This window comes from Euprymna scolopes, chromosome 27 (genome assembly GCF_053919585.1).
Source record: "Euprymna scolopes isolate OS-2025 chromosome 27, ASM5391958v1, whole genome shotgun sequence".
In the NCBI taxonomy this organism is placed as follows: domain Eukaryota; kingdom Metazoa; phylum Mollusca; class Cephalopoda; order Sepiida; family Sepiolidae; genus Euprymna; species Euprymna scolopes.
The window spans coordinates 63,372,009-63,396,675 of NC_136508.1; the positions used below are offsets into that span (position 1 = coordinate 63,372,009).

The 24,667-nt window shown below is 29.9% G+C and overlaps 2 protein-coding genes across 2 annotated transcripts in view; one reads left to right on the forward strand and one right to left on the reverse strand.

Moving 5' to 3' along the window:
- The first annotated feature begins 1,482 nt into the window (after positions 1–1,482).
- Positions 1,483–10,835, forward strand: LOC145248861 (small ribosomal subunit protein eS25-like). The gene is made up of 4 exons (XM_080110586.1): positions 1,483–1,582; positions 7,167–7,262; positions 8,566–8,749; positions 10,737–10,835. The coding sequence occupies exons 1-4, from the start codon at positions 1,580–1,582 to the stop codon at positions 10,805–10,807; spliced, it is 354 nt and encodes a 117-aa protein (XP_079966712.1). The 5' UTR covers positions 1,483–1,579; the 3' UTR covers positions 10,808–10,835.
- A 5,187-nt stretch (positions 10,836–16,022) lies between these two features.
- LOC145248862 (C-1-tetrahydrofolate synthase, cytoplasmic-like) overlaps positions 16,023–24,667 on the reverse strand; it is a 39,986-nt gene continuing 31,341 nt past the window's right edge. The window contains exons 8-9 of the mRNA XM_080110587.1: positions 21,558–21,669; positions 16,023–16,245 (exon numbers count right to left, since the gene is read on the reverse strand). Coding sequence (XP_079966713.1) covers positions 16,073–16,245; positions 21,558–21,669 — 285 coding nt within the window. The 3' untranslated portion in view covers positions 16,023–16,072. The remainder of the gene's footprint in view (positions 16,246–21,557; positions 21,670–24,667) is intronic.

The window sequence follows — 24,667 nt, forward strand, 5'->3', positions numbered from 1 at the left end:
TAAATTTTTATTGATTTTGAATTACCAGTAAAGCTAAAAATCATTCTCCACAAATATATTTTGACATTTTGGAAAATATCTGCATATTTAACATGTGTTTTTACAAAAATCGAGGGAAATAACAGTCTTATCGTTAAATAATTAGAGGTTTATAAAGAATCAGAATCGGAATCGGTAATTGTATCGGAATCGGTAATTGTATCGGAATTGAAGAAAATGTTGTAATCGTCCCATCACTAAGTAAATATGAATGTATTCGTATGTCTGAGTGTTTGTGCAGTTGCTCTCAAGAGCTCAATAAAATATGCGATCAAAATCTAAGATTGAGTCAAACGGGACTTCAATAAATCTGTTTAGTTCGCATCTTAACTTTTTTTTTTTTACTTATGTAAGAATTTTAAACAATTTTTATTTTAAATTAAACATTTTCCTTCTATACTTTAGAATGGTAAATAATTCAAGCAACTTTTAAACAACTTTTATTTTTAAGTAAAAATGAGTTTTAATTGAAAATTAAAAATAATTTTGGAAGTCCTGTCAATTCATTCCATTTGACTCAATCTTAGTTTTTGATTGCAAGGTTCAAGGCTGCTCATTAGTCTCTGAAATGGCAACTGGGCAGCCATACTGATTTTTTATTCATTGGATAATTTTGGGGCCATGAAATATGGGGGGGGGGATAGAACACCTAAAAAATATATTTCCTCTAATATATTTAACGAAACCTACTTTTAATATGCATGTTTATTTAATAACGAATAAATATCGAAAATTTCCAGAAAAATATGATTATTATTTGATTTTTATTAGATTTTTGAAACATGGGTTTGTGTGAACGGGGAACGGCTTAAAAAACGTCGCTACATAGGAACGTTGTTTTAAAGCGTCGATAATGTAAACACGATTTTTGTCTCGCATTTTCATTATTTTTGTATGTTGTAAAATTTTTTAAAAAATATTAACAGTTTATTTGAAGCTTTTTCTTTTAAATGGTAAAAAAGTTAGGATGATAATATTAAATAAATTACAATTATATTGTGTTACATAAAGGGGGGGGTAAAACTGTGGCACGCGTTGGAGGTACCTAAATAACTTTTTACTCGTTGGTTTTTCGTAATTTTTGATATATTACCATTTTCGGCATCACAAGTAAGTACGTAATATTGTTTTTGCTTAAAACGGCGTATTAAAAAAATCAATCTGTCGACTGTATCGTAAGAAGCGACTACTTTATTCATATTTTCAAATAATTAACTAAACCTGGAATTGCACCGAAAATTAAATTAAACTGAAAATGAAGGGCAGATAATAAATGGTATCTTGATTTTACAATTTGGAAAACATGAAAAATATTGCTCAATAATTTTGTTTTGAATATTACATAAATTTCCAAATATTATTTATATTTTGTTAATAATTTTACGCAAATATTTAATAAATAATTAAATTTATAATTTTTTTTGTAAATATTTAATTATTTCCATTCAGTGCGAATCTAGTTTTCGATTGCTGATTTCCGGGTTTTACGCGCAGACGCAAAAGCCTCCCTCTTTCACGGCCACCTCGTGTACAAGGCAACATGGTGAGTTTAGCTCCGTTATTATTTTTATAAATTGATTGTTTTATATTTATAATATGTTAAGTTTAAAGGGTTGTTTTTAATCTTCATGCATTACGCAACTTATATGACTGAAATACTTATGATTTTTATTTTAAAATCGAATATTAATGGACGATAACGTTTTAAAATCTTAAGATCGCCTATTTTTTCTGCGAGACAAGATGGCGGACATCGGTAATGATGACAGTGAAAATTTTCTATTTAAAGAAACGATTTTTCTTTCACTTTTTTTTATTTTTATTCCTAATTAGTTTTTTTTATGTGTATAATATAAGCATTACCTGTTTTTGTAATAAATATCTTGGAATATTTTTAATATCCGGTTCAATTTGAGTGCGTTCACGTTTATTTCCATAATAAACACGTGGTTTCATGAACTGAAAAAAAAAGTAGTTCCAGAACATTTAATTTCTAATGTAATTTAGGTGCTAGTGCACTTAATGATCCAGGCTGTTTTTTTTTAAATCGTATTTCCAAGTTTGATTAAAAAAATTTATTCAAATTGTAAGGTTAAAGTATAGAATAGGTACAAAACGCCTCCCGTCCCCATGTTAAGAATGGCTTTAAATAATAGCGTTATTTTAGCACGGATCAATAAGTGCACTAGTACCGTAATTTAAAATTACTTCTAATACCATCAATGTAATCGTAAAATAGATTTTGTAGTTTTGCATAATTGTATAACTCGTACTTATAAATGTTATCTCTTAAGATAATTCTTATTTGAATGAATATTACTGAAAATCTTTGTTAGTAAAATACTCTGTAAATGTGACTTTTTTATTTTCTCCGTATTTATAATACGAACCGTGATAGAAGAAAAAAAAAAAAAAAAAGTTAAATCCATTCTTTACATAAGACGTAAAGGCTTTATAAACTATCTTGTGCTTTTCACCTAACAATTTAATAAACAAGTATATATTTAAACAAAAAAAAAACAAACAGAACGAGGTGTTTTTTAGATTAGGTCCACCTCCAAAATTCTTTTAAATGACGACGAAGGTTTTCGACTATGCTGAATACGGAAATCGCATTGAAATTTAGCAGAAATAGTTATCGAGATGTATTATGCATTGTATTCTTTGGCGGCCATCTTTGTTACGCGCGTAGATTTGTTTATGGTGCGCGTAACAAAGATGGCCGCCAAAGAATACAATGCATAATACAACTCTTGGGTTTGTATTACTGTACACATAGATTCGAAAAAGTTGTCAAAAAACAAATATATAACAAATAAATGTTATCAAAGGCAAGATAAATTACTTTTCTACCAAACTGGATATAATTTTCGTATTTTTATTCAATTTAACATGTTTATTCAGCTTGAAAAGCATACAGTGTTTACCGATGTATTGGAAAATTCAAAATGGCGGCCGACTCTCTCTTTAACACGGTAAGTTCGGAAAAAGGTATAATAAATAATAAACTAGACAAAATACTGTTAGAAATTCGCTCAATATGTTACCGTGACATAACTTGACATATTCGGTGGTTTTTTTTCATAGTATTTTGTCTAGTTTATTATTATAACACCCTTTCCCGAACTTACCGTGTTAAAGAGAGAGTCGGCCGCCATTTTGAATTTTCCAATACATCGGTAAACACTGTATGCTTTCCGAGCTGAATAAACATGTTAAATTGAATAAAAACACAAATTATATACAGTTTGGTAGAAAAGTAATTTATCTTGTCTTTGATAACATTTGTTTTTTGACAACTTTTTCGAATCTGTGTACAGTAATACAAACCCCAACTTTTTATATCTCGCTAACTACTTATTTCTGCAAAATTTCAATGCGATTTCCGTATTCAGGAAAGTCGAAAACCATTAAAGTCGTCATTTATAAGAAAATTGTGGAGGTGGACCTAATCTAAAAAATTTACCGCAGGTTTTTAATGGAACAACCAGCAGATTAGTTACAGAACTTTCTTTCTAAATAACATTAGAACGAAGCAATAAATACATAAGTACCCCCCCCCCTTAACTACAGCTAATTCATTTCCGATTATTTTTGTTCTACGTCTAGTGATCCTTTTTGAAAAGAAGGATTTGATGCTTATTTATGTGCAAAAATATCATGTTCTCGTCACGGAACTAACATGTCATATTCTAAAATCCACGTGTCTCTCCCCCTCCCCCCCCTCAAATTTTATGAGGCTGGAAGCGATCATTTTGCCAAAACTCAAGGGCATCAATTCAATTCGACTACAAATTGTTTTCAAAATAACTTAATCGTAATTTTTTTTTTTTTTTTACTAATTAAAAAATAGTCAATTTACGGGATTTTTGGAATATAATTCATTCCGGTGCGACTACTGTGATTATAAATAAGCACTCACAATTTTTCTCCATTTTTAAAACCTAACCAATTAAAAATCGATCACTGATCGATATTGAATCACTTTTTGTATCTACATGTCTTGCACATTTGGCGACTTCTGTAAAGCGTTTTTGATTTAATTTTACCTGATAAGAATCGATTATCTGTGAGGATGACTTTTTTTAACCGCAAGATCAAACCATGATTGCTTATCCTCTAAGAAGTACTGAACAGATAGTTGATTTTTTAACAATTTATTTTTAATTACAGAATTTGAACTAGTTTTCCTGTTTCACGTGTGCGATGCTATTATGAGTTGGTGTATTTAGTTTTTTTTTTTGGGGGGGGGGTAGTTCCAAAACAATTTCCATGACCGAAAACTTTAGATTAGGGTCTCTATGGTACCTATTTACTGTGCCTCCCCACGGGACACAGTTAGACACTAGGGTCGTTTTTTAACGTGGAGAAAAAGTATAAAAAATAAAAAAATTGTCTCAGTCGTGAAGGACTGATCCTCCACCGAAAGAGAACAAGACATGGAAGTGCAGCACACTGCAGCAATAGCAGTGTCAGAAATTTCGTGAAAATAGCGAATAATTCCACCCCATCTTTCCAAGCTTATAACTCCTCGAAAAATGCAATTCAAGCCCTAATTTTTCTTTTTCAATTAAAGGAGCAAGGACCAAGATTTCATTTAAAAAAAAAAGTGTTTTTTTTTTTTTTTTTTTTTTTTTTAGGTTTTAAACTTCGGACTTTACAGGTAAAATTCTATAAGAACACTGTTTTTTTTTTGTTTTTTTTTTAAATTTGAATATATTATGTATTGACCTTTTCTCTTCAATTTGTGAGTAAATAATTATGTACTCATCGGGTTACTAAATTAAGTATTTACTTTTTAATAGACACTTAAAAATTGGGATTTAAAAAGTGAATTTAAAAAAAAAAACGTTTGTCTAAAATATTATATTCGATTTATTGGAAAGAACATAAAATTTCACATTGACCCTGAAAATATCGTAAAAATAGAATCAATAGAAAAATTTTGATAGATTTTTAAAATTTAGAAATTGAAAAATATTGAGTTCGGAAAATTCATTACTGTTTTAAAAAAAAAATAAAATATTTCTATTACTTTTAAAACAACTGTAATAGTTTATTTTGGAAGTATAATCCATAAAGAAAATAAATAACCCACTTTTAACAGAAATTCCGAGATTTTTATATTGTATTCGCAGTTTCGTGTTAGGGGTGTCAAAAATTCTGATACTGCTAGTGCAGCAACAGATACTACACTTTGATCTTAGGGTCTATATGGTAAAGCAAACTCTTCGAATTGTATTCAGTTGCTGATAGGAAACTTTTTTAAATACAGTTTAGTGACCTGAACATAATTGTTTTGTCTTTTTACTAAATATTAGTAAATGAACAATTTGAAAGTTAAAATGTATTTAGTAATCGGCAATGTTGACTTTATTAGTCGGCAAGATGGCGTTTGCGAACGGACGGAAAAAGTGGAAGGGAACGCAAATTTTAGCGAAACGAAATGAGTCAACAGCCTAGCAAGAAAAAAAAATACTGCTGATAACTAGTAACTAGGATTTTTTTTTTTACTGTAGTTTCACATAACATTTTAATAAACAAAACATACCGTAAAAGTCGTCGTTTCTCTGCATAATTAACAAAACAATGAAAAAAAACTAAACCTTTTCTTTTTTTTTTTCTCCTAACAGCAGTGTAGTTACATATATTTCATAAACCGTAAAAATTGAATTTCATCTTCCTTTCTCTTAAAGCAATGAAATACTAAAAAATATCTTCCAGAATAGCAAACAAATCCATTTTAATATCCTTTTTTGTTTAAGAATAAAAGTATGTAAATAAATTAAAACACACTTAAAGTAACTTTGTAATTTTTTTTTTTTTTTTTTTTTTTTTTTTTTTTTTTTTGCATTGTTTTACCAAAAATAAACGTGAAAGTATTGTGTAATTAAAGAACTGAGTTTGTATTACTATACACATAGATTCGAAAAAGTTGTCAAAACAAGTATATAACAAATCTTATCAAAGGCAAGATAGGTTATTTTTCTACCTAACTGAATAATTTTTTAGTGTTTTTATTTGATGTAACATGTTTATACAGCTCTAAAAACAGGGTTTACCAATGTATTTGAAAATTAAAAATGGCACTGGACTCTCTGAACATTGTAAGTTTGGGGAAAATGGGTCAAAAATAAACTATACAAAATACTGTTAAAACCCACCGAATATGTCAGTCTGTCACAGTAACATATATTGAGCAAGTTTCTAACAGTATTTTGTATAGCTTTTGTAACTCATTTTTCCCAAACTTACCGTGTTCAACAATCTGTCGCTTTTTATTTTCCAATACATCGTTAAACATTTTACATCAAATAAAAACACTAAAACATTATCCAGTTAGGTAGAAAAATAACTTGTCTTGCTTTTGATAGCATTTATTTGTGTTATATATTTGTTTTACAACTTTTTTGAATCTGTATAATAGTACAAACCAAGAAACTATTCAATAAATATATTTAACATTTGAAAATTTTACATCGAAATATGATTTGGGTGAAGGCAATAGATCATTTTAAACCTAAAAAGTGGTGCTAAAATAAGTCTATCTGATGCCCTTAAAAATAAAATAAAAATCATGTAAATTCAAGTAGTTATTTTTATATGAATTAAAATCCTTAAGCTGCTACTAATAGGAATTCGTAGACATTACAAGAAATCTTGTGAGTTAAGTTATCTCCATTCGTTTCGATTTATTAAAAAAAAATGTAATCAATGAATCTTTAAGCTTAAAACAGACATCAATTGTGTAAACAAAACCAAATCTATTTAAAATTTGCGTAGAATTAGCAAAAAGGAACTACTCTAGTAAATTAAATTTAAAAGTGATTTCTCTTAAATCATGCAAAATTTTAACCTCCCAATTTTGACAATTGTTTGTAAGGATGATCATTTCTTCACAAGATTTTCAATGATTGTGAATCCTCTAAGAAGTACTGAACATACAATTGCTCTATTGTTGGGGTTTAACTTTCTCCCTTCCTTAAAAATAAAAATGCTTTTCTTCAGTCCCGGAAATGAACCTCATTATTGGCATAACTGTGCATGTTTTTTCTTTCGAATCATGTTTTTGTATAATAATCCTAATTTTTTTTTTTTTTTTTTTTTTTTTTTTTTTCTTTTGACAGCCGCCCAAAAAGACTGATAGTAAAGGAGGTAAAGGGGGCAAACAGCCCGAAAAGAAAAAGAAGGAAGGAGGATCAGGTGGTAAAGCTAAAAAGAAGGTAACCATTTTTTTTTTTTTTTTTTTTTTTTTTTTTTTTTCTCTCCATTTGGTGGCACTAATGTTATTGAAATTTGCATTTGAGTAGAGCACTTCCACTTTGGAATGGAAATCCTTTATTTTTAGATACATACAATGCCTTCATTTCATCTCAGGAGATAATGGACATCCTTGTAAGTCTAGTTGTGTGTCGGCACTGCTTGGATCCAGTGACTAGGAGAGACCCAAGAAACAATGCTGAAATAAACAGAGCATATGGAATTCTCAAATGGTCGCCCACTTTAATATTGATCAGGCTTAATTCCCAGCTAGGAACTGGTAGAAGAAAATAGTTTCTGCTCGAATTCTCCCATGGACTATATAAAATGTTTTCAATCATACGCCAATATGTATAATCACTGATCTTCTAAATTATTGACTTGCCTCAATCAAGAAGGATGGACTACTTAAAAAGCTACTATCAGCTCTGAAGCTCACAGAGGGGCATTAAGGTGTTCTAGCTTTGTGAATTTTGTGTCTTCAAGTGTCTTTCACGTCTGGATTTCCTTCACAATCTCTAATGAAATATTGTCATCATTTGTCTTTACATGAGTTGCATGCTGTTTTATTTATTCAAGTCATATAGATAGCAAAAATATGCATCCTCTGATTGCATACTTTTTGTTAAGCTGGTATCATAAACGGTATAGATGGTACACTACTCTACGGGAGGGGGGGGCAGTAATCGTCGAAGATAGTTACGAAGAATAAATGTGTACTACCTCTCTGCCTAAAGAGGAGATAATGCCTATGAGTGTTATGTCAACACGATATTATTAACCATTTTATGGGATTCCGCTGAAACATTTGGTGGTTAATGTGGCAAGTTTGCAAAGGCGAAATTTCTGACAATGTAGCTCTACAAGCTAAATTAAATTTTAAAAATAAGGCATTTTTGTAGCCTAGCCAGTCTAGCTCGAAATGTTTTGTTACCGGGCGAATAATTCAAGATCCAATCGCAGTGAGACCTACTACCTCTAGTTTTAGTTAATTTATTTGTTTCTTTGTCAAATGTAGTGCGCACATCTTAGTCACTTTTTATGCTGCCTCTGCTACAGTATGTGTGTGCTCATGAACAACCACCTCTCCAATTTAATGTTGGAAAACCTGACAAGAGACACTTCATACAATTAACTGATCACATTTTCAGTTACTAGTTATAATCTAAGAGGGCAAATCTAGTTTTGTTATTCTGTAAAAATGCAAGTTAGGATGCAATTTTAAAATTCTTTTTCAAGATGTATTATGCTTTCTTTGTTTTGCAGAAGTGGTCAAAAGGCAAAGTGAGGGACAAGTTGAACAACTTGGTCTTCTTTGACAAAGCTACTTATGATAAACTCATAAAAGAAGTTCCCAGCTACAAACTGATCACTCCATCTGTTGTCAGTGAAAGGTTGAAGATTCGGGGTTCCTTAGCTAAATTGGCTTTAAGAGAATTACATTCAAAAAGTAAGCATTATTTACTTATTTTTTCCTGTGTTTGCATTATAATTAGAAACTATCATTATTACAAAAAAGGCGTGTTTACAATTTGCCGCTCTAGAACAACAAATCTGGTCAGTTTTCTTCCTTGAGTGTACTGATATTATTACAGTTTCTATTAGTTGTATCTTTCTGCCTTTTTAGGGAATTTTAATTGAAGTACATTAATATTTTGGAAAATAGAAATGTCTCCCCAATTAAAACAAGATTATATTCCATATTATTTCTACTCAAAAAGAAAAATAAAAAAATATCATTTGTGCATTGCTTTAAAGGAAAGTTTTAGTGTCAATTTATGGCACATATTTGTTTCCTTACTTTCCAGGATCTGAGATGCTACCCCTAAACATTTTTTTAATGATTTGTTGGATTATAGTCAGTTAACATAGTTCCTAATTTCCGGCTTATTGTTACCAGAAATAGTGACAAGGCATATCCGTTCCTTCACTTTTGTTGTTTTTCAGTATTTCTATTGTGAAGCGATTTATTGGAATATATATATATATATATATATCCGTACCTTGAAACATTTACATTAACCCTTTACTGCCCTGGCCGACGAATTCACCCTGTGTACTATTTTTTTTAAATAGTAAATGAAGAGTACGTTAGGTAAAATGTATGTAAATATGTATATACCAAAATCACGATATTAGTGCTCCAAATATTCTCAATAAATACATCTTCATTTATGTTTTATAAATATGTTTATTTAAAAATATTTTCAAAAGTTTTATTTAATTTTTAGCTTATTTATTTTTCTTTACATTTAGCTTATTTATTTTTCTTTACATTTAGCTTATTTATTTTTCTTTACATTTAGCTTATTTATTTTTCTTTACATTTAGCTTATTTATTTTTCTTTACATTTAGCTTATTTATTTTTCTTTACATTTAGCTTATTTATTTTTCTTTACATTTAGCTTATTTATTTTTCTTTACATTTAGCTTATTTATTTTTCTTTACATTTAGCTTATTTATTTTTCTTTACATTTAGCTTATTTATTTTTCTTTACATTTAGCTTATTTATTTTTCTTTACATTTAGCTTATTTATTTTTCTTTACATTTAGCTTATTTATTTTTCTTTACATTTAGCTTATTTATTTTTCTTTACATTTAGCTTATTTATTTTTCTTTACATTTAGCTTATTTATTTTTCTTTACATTTAGCTTATTTATTTTTCTTTACATTTGTTTGAGAGAGAGGGACCGATAGATAGATAGACACACAGTGTGAGAGAGAGAGAGAGAGGGAAACGCAGTTTTCGTTAATTAAAAATTAAAAATGATGTGCGTCTTCAACCAGCCCGTGAATGCTCTGCATTTTTGGAATGAGAATAAGCATTTTATGATCGAAGATCTGCTGCTTAGATATGATAACATAACTGCTGAAAATGTTGCTCTCCACTTTCTGAATACCTTATCCATGGAAAATGGCATGAATTGCAACATGTTTGGTCTGCCTGAACCAGTTGGAGATCATCCTGGACATGAAGGAGATGTTGAACTAACATGGAACCCTCAAGGCAGAGAGAGAAAAAACAGATTTTAAAATATTTTATTTTTTTTAATATTTGATCTCTGCCTTGAGCGTTCGTTTAATGTGTAATCCGCTATTCCAGAATAAAATCTTCTCAACCAATCAAATTTGCCGGAGAGTGTGACACACATAGATAGATAGATAGTTACAAGCGTATTAATATATAGATTAAAATAAAGCTAGAAAACTTTTTCATGATTTAGATTTAAAAAAAAAAAGGTACATGCACAGGAGAGATGTGTGCAAGAGGAACTGATACGTTAGCTGACTATAACTGATTTGTTTTCAGAAATCTTAAAAAAAAAAAATTGGCATTTTTGCCAACCCACAGATTATTTTTTTTAACTTGGAAAAAAGGATTTGTAAATATTTTTAGCTAAACATAATTTTTCTTTTTTCTTTTACCCCCAGATCTTATAAAGCTTGTGTCACAACATCATGCCCAGATCATTTACACCAGAACTACAAAAGATGAAGCATAAAATGTTTGAATAAATATTTTAAACTGAATTTACACTTGTTTATTTATTATTGGTAAGACAATATCATCTCTTGCATGTTTACTGCTTGTTTTGTTGTGTAATAGGCCCCAACTGACGGCTGTGGCCAGTATAATTAGGAATCAGATGTCATTTTTAGGTCTAGAAATTATTATCGGTAGATCGATCAAGCAGAGCAGTCAGACATAATATAATGTCGTGGAACACTATTTGGGGAAAAAGATTCATGCAAGTTTGATTCAGATGTAGTCAGAGAGCAGATAAGAAAAGACCTGCCATTGATTCCCTGAGAAGATGGATCTGCAGGTTTCTCATGACAGCTAAAACCATAGCAAAATAATGACCCTATCGTCCTAAGAATGCGACTTCGACCGTGGAAAATCATTGTGACTAAAACGCATTTACAAGAAAGAAATGACTTGTCTGTTGCTATGCCTTGAGAGCTTTTGTTTCAAATGTGATACGGCAGGGAGAAGAATATGAAAAATATGTTCAGTTTTGTTTTTATAACTCGCCAGAATTGTGAAACTTGACACGATGCAAGTTGGGCTTTTCACTATAAACCTTAGAACACTATTTTCATCTTGATGTCTTTTGTGACAACTCTTGTGTTGCTGTGTTCAACTAAAAACCGTAGTCAAATTAAAGAATAAAATTTGCAAACCTTGAAAATATCAAAATTAAATTTTCTGATCAATTGGGGTGTATCTCTATGGCAGTCCTGTATAAGAAAACATTAATTTGCTCATAAAGTTATCCATGACTTGTTAATTTAGGAAAAGTTTTCTAAAATTTGAGTATGCTTACAAAATTATGAAATATTAAAAATTTTCTGTTTCATGAAAAAAAAAATTTTTTAGATAATCAATTCATCAGTATACCACTTGGTATAAATTGATTTAAAAAAAAAAAAAGGGGCAGCAGCATTCTGTATACCCCATGCATCCCTGCCAAAAAGTTGAAACTTACAGCAGAAAAAACTTTTTTTCTTAACCAGACCCTTGGGTTTGTTTTGAGGGCTTGTTAGAAAGCTATTGATCCGATTTTAATAATTGTGATATCTTCGGATTCCCTGTTCTGGTTACATTAGCCTGAACTTGACTATTTTGCTAACCATCAGTAATTATTTTCTATACAGCTTTTTCTGGAAAAATTTGAAATTTATATGGTTTTTAACTTATAAATTTTGAAAATTACATAAATTAGCATAAGGGTTTAACTTCACAAGATCTCCAGCTATGGTATAGCTGGGAATGTCTTCTCAGTTATTAAATCGGTTCTCTCTGATAGGTTCATAAGAGTAGTAGTTGATGGGTAGAAATCAGAAGCTCACAGTATTAATGCTGGGATCAATCCTAGGTCCAACTCTTCCTGATCTACATTAATGATCTTCCAAATCACATCCTTACATCATTCATAGACATTTCTGGTGATTACACTACCATCTATGGTAGTACATCTAAGATCTTAAACGACCAAGTTCTCTCCTCTGATCTTGAACACATGGTACAATGGGGAAAGGAGTGGCTGGTTACTTTTAATGCATCTAAAACCAAGCTTTTATCTTTAACTCACCAACGTTCTGATCCCCATCTGGCATCAATTGAAATGAATGGCTCTCATCTTGGAGAGGCCTCATGTTTTGACAAGCTTCTGGGCTTGACCTTTACTCCTGATCTTAAATGGAATACGTACATCAAATCTGTTGCCAAGGCCGCTGGAAAAATGATGGGATCCTTCTATCGATCCAGTAGATATCTCATTACTGATGCAATTCTCTATCTATATAAGAGCCAGGTACATCGAAAAGATTCTACTCTTAAGTAATTGCTTATCTGGAAAAATTACAAATGAAACTGGTGCTGATATCGTGCGCCTGTAAAAGAAGAGCTCAACCCTGATGACGGACAACAAACGGCCAGCATGATAAAAGGTATTGTCACGTAGACTAGGGATCGTGCACACTGAGAGCATCTGAGCAGTAGGTAGTTTTCATTGAGTGTCTGGTTAAATTTTAAAGGGTCTATCACTATACAGAACCACTGGGACTTAATTCCATGTTTATGCACTGGCAACAACCTGGTTACATTAATTCTGTCACACAGGACAGGATAGTGCACCAACCACTAACCTCTCTCATTTGGACTGGATCCAAGCTAGTACTCTTCTAAATGTTGAGTCAATCCTCAGTGCAGGCAGCACTCAAAGTACAGTTCTACCCACTCAAGGCTGATGGAATGAAAACTTGTTCCTTCTCAGATTAAAATAAAGAATTCCAGTTTGACATGAAATAGATAAACCTGAATAAAACAGCTTTTCCAAATAGATATTATCAATCCTCATGTCCAAAATTTAGAAACATTACTGTCAGAATTTGACAAACTACAAATCGGTTGTACATTGCACGAAATAATTTTTAACAAATTATTTGAAAAAATTCTTAGAAAGGCAGGGGTTTTTTTTTTTTTTTTTTTGCCATCTTCCGTTAATTTGATTTTATTGTTTTTCATGGGATGGGGCATACTACCAGATCAATCCAATCGAGAAATCTGAGATTCTAAGCATTCCTTTTGAGTGCAATTGTTTGTATTTCTCTTGCACTTTGTTCGCCTGATATATTTGCCAAGTAATTTTAGAAATTCTCCAGTTGGAGGATAAGGGTTCAGTTAATATTTATTGAAATGATTTACTTTATCTTATCAGTAACCATTTTTTTTTTTTTTTTTCTTCGACAAAACATTAAAGATGTTTTCAAATTTTATTATGCACAAATAACTTAAAAACATTCTTTCTTCTATATTAATAATTCGATAACTATTTTTCTCTCCAAACTTCCAACACGATTGGAAACCAACACCATTCAAAATTCATACTGCAGCGGGTTTCCATGCAAGAATACACACCTTTCTCCACAAAAGTTATTTTCTCCTTGACTGACTCTCACCATAGTAGTAGTGGTAAACATTTTTACTCTTTATTTTTAGTCCTTCACGAAAAATCTAAATCACCGGTTCTTTTAAAATAAAGAGTTCCGTTCAAAATTCCACCTGCCTGTGAGTTTGAAAGTTAGGGTCTGGTTTTAGTAACAATTAGCTACAAGACACCGGTTCATTATCTCACTTACTTAATGCATTAGTTTCATAACACATTATGTTGGCCTACCAACAGACTACTACCTGGGCAAACATCTTACCGTTAGAACGAGTACTTTTTTGAATAAGGGAATGCTATTTTAAAACCTGGAAACCAGCTTTGCCAGTATTATCAGATACATTTTCCAGAAATATAATTTTGATTCAATGCTTCCATATTCCTGTCAATTTGCTCTCTTAACATTTAAAGCTGGATCAATACAAGTGATGTACTTGGCTAAGTATTACAGGCACGGTTTACAGATTGCTTAACGACAATATCTGCCAGTGACAGTAACACCTAACACAATCGCCATCTCAGTTACTGCCAATAAGTCAAAACTGCCACTGGATTACAGTTCTCGACAGTTAAAGTCCGGCAACTTCACTTTTGGAACAGTCATGTCCACCAGTGAATGGTAGTGACTGCCATGCACTAACAATGACAGTTGTAAAAGCAAAGTAACTGCCCTAAAGCAACAGATGCTTTTATTTTCTTGAGCCGGCAGTGGCTACAACTAGCAACCGCTGCTATCTGTTAATATATTTTATACCTGTTCATCCATAGTTAGTAATTTATCTGACTTACAATAATGCACTAGATAATCAAAGGTATTTTTTTTGTTTTCGTGGGAAGAGGCTTCACCATAGCTGTTCTGGCTTTGGGCAATATTAGCACCAGTATGTAGGTCCTGCTTTTTCATTACAAAAAACAGAAATTTTAAAGCACAGATAAATGAAATGTCAGTTGATATTTTCAGCATGAAGGAAAAACAGGTAATCTAGATTAAGACATTCTTCACAAAAAAAAAAAAAAAATCCAGGAGCTGTAGGTAGGATAGCTGACTTGCAAAAGTATTAGCAGCAGTAGCAAAAAAAAAAAAGCACATATGCAAATTAGAAAGTGGGCACTTGCGTCAAAAGGACAGCATCTGGTCAATAGAAGCAAAGTGCGTACTGGGAAAGATGGACGTTAAGTTAAAGACAAGAAGTGTGTACCGGACAAGATGGGTGTGAGGCCGTGGTGAGAAACTTTTAAGCTGGTGTCAAGACAGCAGGGTTTTGTTAATTTCAAGAAATACGAAATGAACAGAAAAAAGACATTGTTTGGAAAGTAATGGTAATAAATGCCTTTTACTTTAAAAAAAAAAAAAAAAGTGATTTATTTGTTTGATCCTTTACAATGGTAACCGGATGTCATGGGGATCCAAGAGCTTTGAACTGTAACAAACACAGTTCAATACAATTTAATGAAACATTAATATTGATAAGAGTTTAAAACCAACAAAATGTAATACACTCAAGGTTTCATTTATTCAAGACTAATTGTATCAGTCACCTGTAATGCAAAAAGGACCCCCCCCCCACTTGGAATCAACACTAGATATTAAAAGGATTATAAGAAAAAACAAGGCCGATAGCCATTCGTTGCATGATCTCATGTAATGAATGAATGTAGGATTGACATGAAATTCTTAAAGATAAACTAAAATGACCGAAAAATGGGCTGAAATGACTTAAATAAAAAGTAAATAACTTAGAATGACTTGAATGTTTAAATAACTGGAATCTTTCAAAAACAACTTGAATGATCTGGAAAATGACTTGAATAGCTTTGAGACTGACTGGTAGTAAAGTGGGTGATCATTTTACATTAAATTAATACAGAAAAGTGATCCCCCACTTTATATCAAAGTTACAAACATAAGTACAGCATGTAGTAAGAACAGATACTACACTTTTTCTTGGCCTTTTGGCCAAGATCAAACTTAAAAAGCTAAGAACAGCATCTATTAACAACAGACCTTTGATCTTAACCAAAAAGGCCAAGCACAGAAGTGTTACTGACGGAGCGACTTATAGAGTCGCTTGCACGTGACTAAAAAGTGAAACAATGAGATTTGAGAATATAAAAACCGTTGATTTGTTGGCATAGAAATGGTCAGAATTTTAATTATAAAAAAAAAAAAAAATATAACTCAAACACTGACATTTCAAACGTTTCTCACCTCAAGGAAGAGACTTAAATAAAATATTGAGCTGGGAAAGAAAAAATTCAAAGCAGATTAAGAAAGAATAAGAATTTAATCTCAATAAGAATTGGTACACTCTTCGCTTAAGATGTTTGTTTCAAGCTATTTTTGGCACTCTCAACTGTATTCTGTAACAACATGGCTACGGTCATTGGTCCCACACCGCCAGGCACTGGGGTTATCCAACCAGCCACTTCTTTTGCTGCTTCATATTCAACGTCGCCGACCAATCTCTTTCCGCTCTTCTTGGTCTCATCTAAGGATGAAAAAGAAATAACATGCATGAGTCGTTTTTTTAGATTTATTAATGTCTCACGTTTCAATATAGAGGAAAACAATTGGACTAACTTGAGAATATTCACAAAGTGAAACTTAAGAATAACCCATCGACTTGTGAGAAATCAGATATAAAATAGTAAACTTTAATTTGAAATAAGGTTAAAATCTGTAATATATATATATATATATATATATATATATAGTCTTTGAAGTTTTTAACATTTGAAACCACACAAAAAATTATTTTTTATCACTCATTAAAAAAACATCTAGTCAGTAAGTCATTTAATCACCTGCAATCACTGCATCAACTCTCAAATTTACTATAATACCAATTTTTTTTTTTTTTTTTTATATATATTTTTCAAGGGATCATCAGTTGTTTACCATGAAACACGGTTTCGGGGATTTAAAAACAAAACAGTGTATTACATCATGGCTCCCCAGCAGTGTTGATCAAACACCACCACCCTTAATCTTAGGAAGAAGACAAGTTACAAAAATTTTTTTCCCCAATTTCCTATTCTTAATTGTAATTACTAACCTTTTCATAGTATAAAAATGAATTTCTTACCTGTGCGATTCATCAATTTCCACATTTAAAATGGATACATTTTTTTAATTTTTTAATTTATCAGTCTTGTATTTATAAGATTTGGATTAATCCATTTAACTACTTATCACCCCCACTATAGTTAGTAGTTTGTATATTTACATTCTTATTTATTTAAAATTAGATATATAAAGGTTAAAAATATTTTATTTTTACATATATACATTTTTTTTTTTTTTTTTTTTTAAACTATATAAATTTATTATATGTAATTATAAATACATTTATACATTGCTAATATAGTTTTGGATTTCCTTTATCAATATAGTCTGGTTTATCTTAAACGATTCAAAAGCATCAGGATAACGAACAAATGCTTTATTTAACTGTTTAAATATTTTATTTTTATCTCCACCTTGTTTTATCATCCTTATTACTAAGCTAGAAACTGGTGGTATAAAATCTATATATATATGACACAAGATTGTTTCAGGTTTATTTATTTTTTTTTTTAAAGATAATTTGGGGCACTAAGACTAATGCAACTTTGAGAAGTTGCAGAGGAATCGGAAATGTTCAAGAAAACTGTGACAACTTTTTCATGTAAAGTTTATAAAATGTTAAAGACATTAATATTTTTTTTAATGTTATAAACGTTTGTATCATCAAATTTTCAGCATTTTATTAAATACAATTTGTATCATCAAATTTTTCAGCATTTTATTAAATACAATTTACTCTAAGTTGTGTTGCTCACTTGATACAAAAAAAAAAATATCTTAGTCAACGAATTATTTCCCTTGTTCCAATGCCATACACTACATGAGTATCTTTAAAAAAAAATTTTTTTAAATTGAATTCGTATGAAGCACACTTTTCAAAAAGCAAACTATCAATCATCCTAGTTGGTATTTCCAAATAACATGTCGACCACCCTTGAATATTTTGTAAAAAAAAAAAAAAAAAAAAAAAAAAAATTTCTTTTGTCAATTTGCTTGACCTGGTAATTGTGCATAAAACCAGACATTAACTTACAAAGACGCCGGCAAGTGGCATCCGCGTCTGTCAATTGAAGTATGGAAGCACAAAATGGATACAATACTTCTGCTAGTTTCCAAAACTGCTTACGTATATATTTGGGCAAAATATTAAGATATTTTGTTAATATATTTTTTCAAACATATTTATGCTTTGTTTTTTATTTTTCAAATATAGTTATGTTTTTTATTTTTCAAATATAGTTATGTTTTTTTTTTAAAATATACTTTATTTAAACCTGTGCAATCTATTACGATTATTGCCAATTTAAAAATAAATGTTTCAACAATATCATTTACTGGATTCGTACTAGTTTGAATTTAATGTTTTTTTTTTTAATATATGTGTAATATTCACATTTTAAAACTTATTTTATGTTGCACATTCACCTTCTTGAAACTGCTAAAACTGTAAAAATCTGACAGATTCATTGTTTTTTTTTGTTTCCATAAATAAATATATTTTAAAAATATCTAAATAGTTTGACAAAATATATATAACATTAACTTAAATATAGTTATTTGGTGCTAAAGCACTTACTGATCCGCACTATTTTTTTTTTTAATCGTATTTCCAAGTTTGATTAAAGTTTTATGGGTTTTTTTATATTCAATTGTAAGGTTAAAGTACAGAATAGGTACAAAACACCCTCCCCATGTTAAGAATGGCTTTTTAAATAATAACATTATTTCAGCAAGGATCAATAAGTGCACTAGTACCAGTTATTTGAAAAGATATGCGAATAAAAAATGTTTACATATTTTTATTATAAGGAGGTGAAAAAAAATAAATATAAAATATATTTGAAAATTGTATCCATTTTGTGCTTTCATACCTCAATTGGCAAACACGGGGGCCACCTGCCCATGTGTTTGAAAGTTAGGGTCTGGTTTTATGCACAATTACCTTAGTGCCCATGGTCCCATATTTCAGCAATATCTATCACCATATCGTATGACTATTAAATGATTCTATTGTTGGCATTGGCTCCCGATATTTTTTGAGTCAGAATTCTTTCTAGAAAGACACTAAATAGTTATGGGAGGGACCATGTGACGGTTGCCCACATCCCAACTGATTTTTGTGGAGCAAACTGGATTCAAACTTGGGACACCCAGGTTGTCAATCTGTGCCATTAACCACTAGACCTAGTAACACCTATATTTTTCATAGTCACAAAGCTTGGAATATCTTTCAAATATTACACCTACTATCGGATACATATATAGACAACACGAATGTCTCAGTTTGTAGTATACTATGATGCAATCGGTTTAATCTATTATTTTAGCAAAATATTTTTGTAAATAGTCCTTATAACCAGCTCTTTATATATATATATATATATATATATATATATATATATATATATATATATATATATACAGTAAAAGATGTACCCGATGTTGCTCAGTATTAGTTAAATTCCTTTAAGATAATAAAAAATATTTAAAAAGAAAACATGTTCATGCGAGTATTTTTTTTTCTAAACAGTTCAGTTCTTATAAGTTAAATACTTGAGCTAAAATTTATAGTCAGTGAGTCAAGTTTGATAACCTTTAGATAAAAATCCGATGACCTCCCATGTACCAATTTTTCAATTTTTACCCCTTAGCAGCCCTTTTTTGTAAATGAAAACAAAAATTTTTACCCATGTCTGAATACCTTATATATCAAATTTCAAATCTGTAGATTAAAAATTCGATGAATATATAGGTTGAGAAGTGTTCTCACACACATTGTCACTTTTATAGATATATATAGTATAAATGAGTACTCTATCTTATAAAGTTGTGTAAATCTTTGAAAATACAGTATTATTTGATATAAAATATGCCAGGGTTTTCACATTGGCTTAAAAAGGCCCTGAATTTTTAGCTATTTTGAGAAGGCCTTATTTCTATTATTACAGCCTTGACAATATAGAAAATGCCTTAAAAATCACATTCTTTAAAAAATTGTATTGATATTTAAAAAAATACTAATTTGTATCGCTATATTAAAAACAAAAATTTGTATCGTTATATTAAAAACAAAAATTTGTATCGTTATATTAAAAACAAAAATTTGTATCGCTATATTAAAAAAAATTTGTATCGCTATATTAAAAACAAAAATTTGTATCGCTATATTAAAAACAAAAATTTGTATCGCTATATTAAAAACAAAAATATGTATCGCTATATTAAAAACAAAAATATGTATCGCTATATTAAAAACAAAAATATGTATCGCTATATTAAAAACAAAACTATGTATCGCTATATTAAAAACAAAAATATGTATCGCTATATTAAAAACAAAAATATGTATCGCTATATTAAAAACAAAAATTTGTATCGCTATATTAAAAACAAAAATTTGTATCGCTATATTAAAAACAAAAATTTGTATCGCTATATTAAAAACAAAAATTTGTATCGCTATATTAAAAACAAAAATTTGTATCGCTAAATTAAAAACAAAAATTTGTATCGATATATTAAAAACAAAAATTTGTATCGATATATTAAAAATAAAAATTTGTATCGATATATCAAAAACAAAAATTTGTATCGATATATCAAAAATAAAAATTTGTATCGATATATCAAAAATAAAAATTTGTATCGATATATCAAAAATAAAAATTTGTATCGATATATTAAAAATAAAAATTTGTATTGATATATTTAAAATAAAAATTTGTATCGATATATCAAAAATAAAAATTTGTATCGATATATCAAAAATAAAAATTTGTATCGATATATCAAAAATAAAAATTTGTATCGATATATCAAAAATAAAAATTTGTATCGATATATCAAAAATAAAAATTTGTATCGATATATCAAAAATAAAAATTTGTATCGATATATTAAAAACAAAAATTTGTATCGATATATCAAAAACAAAAATTTGTATCGATATATCAAAAACAAAAATTTGTATCGATATATCAAAAACAAAAATTTGTATCGATATATCAAAAATAAAAATTTGTATCGATATATTAAAAACAAAATGTTAAAAATAAACTTGAAATAAATATTCTAAAATTCCATCATAATTCCGGTACCGTCGATACACCCTTTTATCACAAAACTACCTGATGTTAGCCATATACTTTACAGATGTAGCCAAAATGAAATTAAAAATTGAAATTACTATTAAAATATTTTTAAATATTAATTAAAATATTATTTTGTTGGTTCCTTATATCATTCTTTATATATCAAATTTTGTTTTTAAAATTTGACATTTGTCTGAAGGAGGCTTTGAAAAAAAAAATGAAAAATGGACATTGCTAATCTGTATGAACCATGATGAATTTTTGGTAAAAAACATTAAAGGAAAAATACTGAATTAAATCCACCTAGAAAATCCGTTCAACAGTGCACAACTCTTGGTGCCCTAAAATTCCCAAGAGACATTTTGCAGCATGATTGATTTGCACTGGGTGAAAGATTGCAAGGGCAGATAATCCTGGCTCAATAGCCTAGCCAATCATAATTGGAAATCGACTTAGTGACATTAATTCTTCCTCATTCATCATAATTCCTTCGGTTATAAAATTAAATTAATCCTTAATATTGTTGATCTCTACAGAATCGTTTTCATCCATTTATTTATTCACACTTGCGCTATACACACCTTTTCCAACAAAGAAAGTGGTTTTAGAAAGCACTATTATGTAACATTTTTTTTAACCTTACCTGGTATGGAATTAATGCCACAATCAATAACAACAGCACCTGGTTTTATCCAGTCACCTTTCACAAATTCTGGTTTTCCAATGGCTACCACCAAAATATCAGCTGATTTCACCTAAAAATATTTTGAATTAAAATAAAAAGAAACCATATCATAAACAGGGACAATATGATCAAAAGATTTTATTGGTATTAGCGCTCTATGGTGAATAAAACTACAAACATACAAGTTATAAATTCAGTAGATTGTATATTTGGTCGCGAATCTACCAAAGTTGCTTTTGAGAAGAGATTAGTTTATTGCTACTCAACTGTCTTTACTGGGAGGAAGGCTGACAGGGCTGTTCAGGGATTTTTTTGCAGGTCAGAAGCATAAGGTTATTTATAGTCATCTAATGTACTTCTTAACCTTCCAGTACAACACTAACGGAAATGGTGACAAGGTAAATCAGTTCCTTCACTCTTATTGTTCTTCAGTATTTCTATCGTGAAGCGATTTATTGAAATAAAATATAAAAAATTACATCGAAAAATATACAATAAAAATTGAACACAATATAACAAGATTAAATAAACAAATTTGAACACAATATAAAATTAAATAAACAAATTTGAACACAATATAACAAGATTAAATAAACAAATTTATATTTTAATTGGACATTTTATAAAAATATGTTTATGAAATTATAAAAATAATTTTTTTTTAATTTTAAAAATAAAAGTATTTTATTTGAATTTATATAATAAATGTTTATAAAAGTATAAAAAAAACTTAAAAAACCCAAACTAATTTCAATAATTCTTAAAGACCAAAAAAAAAACTTTCCAATAATTATTTGATGGGAAAAATGTAAAAAAAAAAAAAAAAAAAAAAAAAAAAAAGTACATTACATAGAAATATAGGAGTGAGAGAAAAAAAGCGAAGGAACTTATTTGCCTTGTCACCGCTTCCAGTAGCGCTACCGGTGGAAGTTGGGAAGTACGTTAGCTGACTATAACCGGCCAGAGTATGCTTCCTCTCGGGCGCTGGTTTTTCAAATTCTAATTTTCCAACATTACATCACATCTTTCCATCGTGGGAGGGAGATAAACATCCAAGCAAAGCATATTGAATTCTTAAGATTGATATCGATTAATTGTATTGGCAAAAATAGAGCAAAGTGCAACAAGCTATGCAAAAAAAAAAAAAAAAATTAGATCACTATACTCTTTGAATGTTTTTGCAAGATGATTTTAAAACTGGATATGGTATGCATCACAACCTCGTCTGGCAAGCTGTTCTTTTCCAGAGAGCTGAAACGCAGAACAGAGAATGCTGCCTTTCTTCTGATGAGATGAAAATGACAATGGTACACATTCTCCAGATGATCATGGAGATTACAACTAGGTATTAGGTATTTTACATACGGCATAATCATATTGACACACCAGTTTCCATCAAATCACTGAAGTTAAAGCGTTGAGCCTGGTCAATGCTAAATGGGTGACCAATTTGGGAATTCCAAACGCTGTATGTAGGAAAACGGCGCCATCTCCGTGCAAAAGTTGCAAAAACCTAATGTCGTCATCTCCCCTAACAGTAATATACATGCAACTGGGGACCATCTGTGAATGTCATACTCCCATGGAACTTCCTCCTTTGGAGGAAGCTGGTTAAACCCAAATAGGGTTAGTGTTATTTCACACACACACACACACCCACGAGTGTAAATATCCTGAAGGTAAATTTGCATCAAATTAGATCTTACTGCATCCTGCTCAAGTGAGGAAAGCTTCAGTCTTTGTAGGCAAGCGTGGAATATACAAGTCGCGATCCCAGTTGATTCCTAAAACTCAAAGGTGTTTCAAGTTTTATTTGTTACGATGCATGAATTTATTTTTGTTATGAAATTATTTACGTTTTTTTTAATCTTAAAAGTTCAGAATAAAAAATAAAAAAAGGAGACAGATGGTAGATGAAAAATTGAGGAAGAAATTTTAGAATATTATAACTTGAATAGAAATTACAATATTTAGTGACAAATAGAATTAGATAAAATGAAAACTTGAGTTAGAAAAATAAAGAATTGAACAAGACAGTCATAATCTGTTTATTTCATTCCGATTTTTAATGCAGCAAGAAATAAACTGGTTCCCAGATTCTCCAGAAAACTTGCAAATAAATTATATATATCTCACAACTTGGAAAAAAAAACAAAACAAAAAAAAAACAGTAATTTAAACTGGCATTGTCATTTCTAGTTAACCCTAATACAAAACCATGTGTTAGTAAATTATAAAAATCAAATACTAGAATAAGATTTTGGATTTCTGGTCTGAAGTTTTCATGGTTTGTGTGAGCTGTGGCATTATTTAATTGTAGAAATAATTATGTATTAGCAGAACCTGTGGAAATTCCACAGGGGACTCTTTCATACGTAATATACTAATGTTGGCATTCTGTAGATGTTCAGCATAAATGGAGACGCTCTGATATTATCGTAGCTCTTTTCTTAAAACTGCAAAAGTATTTATTACACAGGGACGCCTGGCGTAAAGTATGTTTAAATATGACATTTTAATTCTTGCAGATTTTGTATATATGATTATAGAGTTAATGTTCTATCGATTTTTATACATGATAAAGTCGCGATTTCAAAAATAAAAAAAACATATCCATATGACTTGTATTCATCAGCTGGAATCGAAACCAAAACTTATGAAAAAAAAAAAAATATATATATATATATATATATATATATATATATATATATATAACTTGAGTTCCTTCAGCTATAATCAAAACCGAAACCAAAACTTGGTAAAATTATTACAAGAAATGGAAGTCCATAAACGACAGTCACTCAGATGTAAGCATGACACACAAAATAACACACACGCCATCCTATTAATATATAGATCATGTCACATTCCAAAAATCTAATATTAATAATTTGCTTGCTAGGTTAGCTTGTTGGATGATATTGACCTTGGGAGTGTAAAGCCTTGTGTGACATTCGCCCCCGACTCTTCTGAGAAGAAGTAGGTACATTCCAAACTTAAGACTTCAACATTGTCTGATCTGTATTAGTTTATAAATTTTCTTGTATGTGATGTGGCGGTTCATGTGG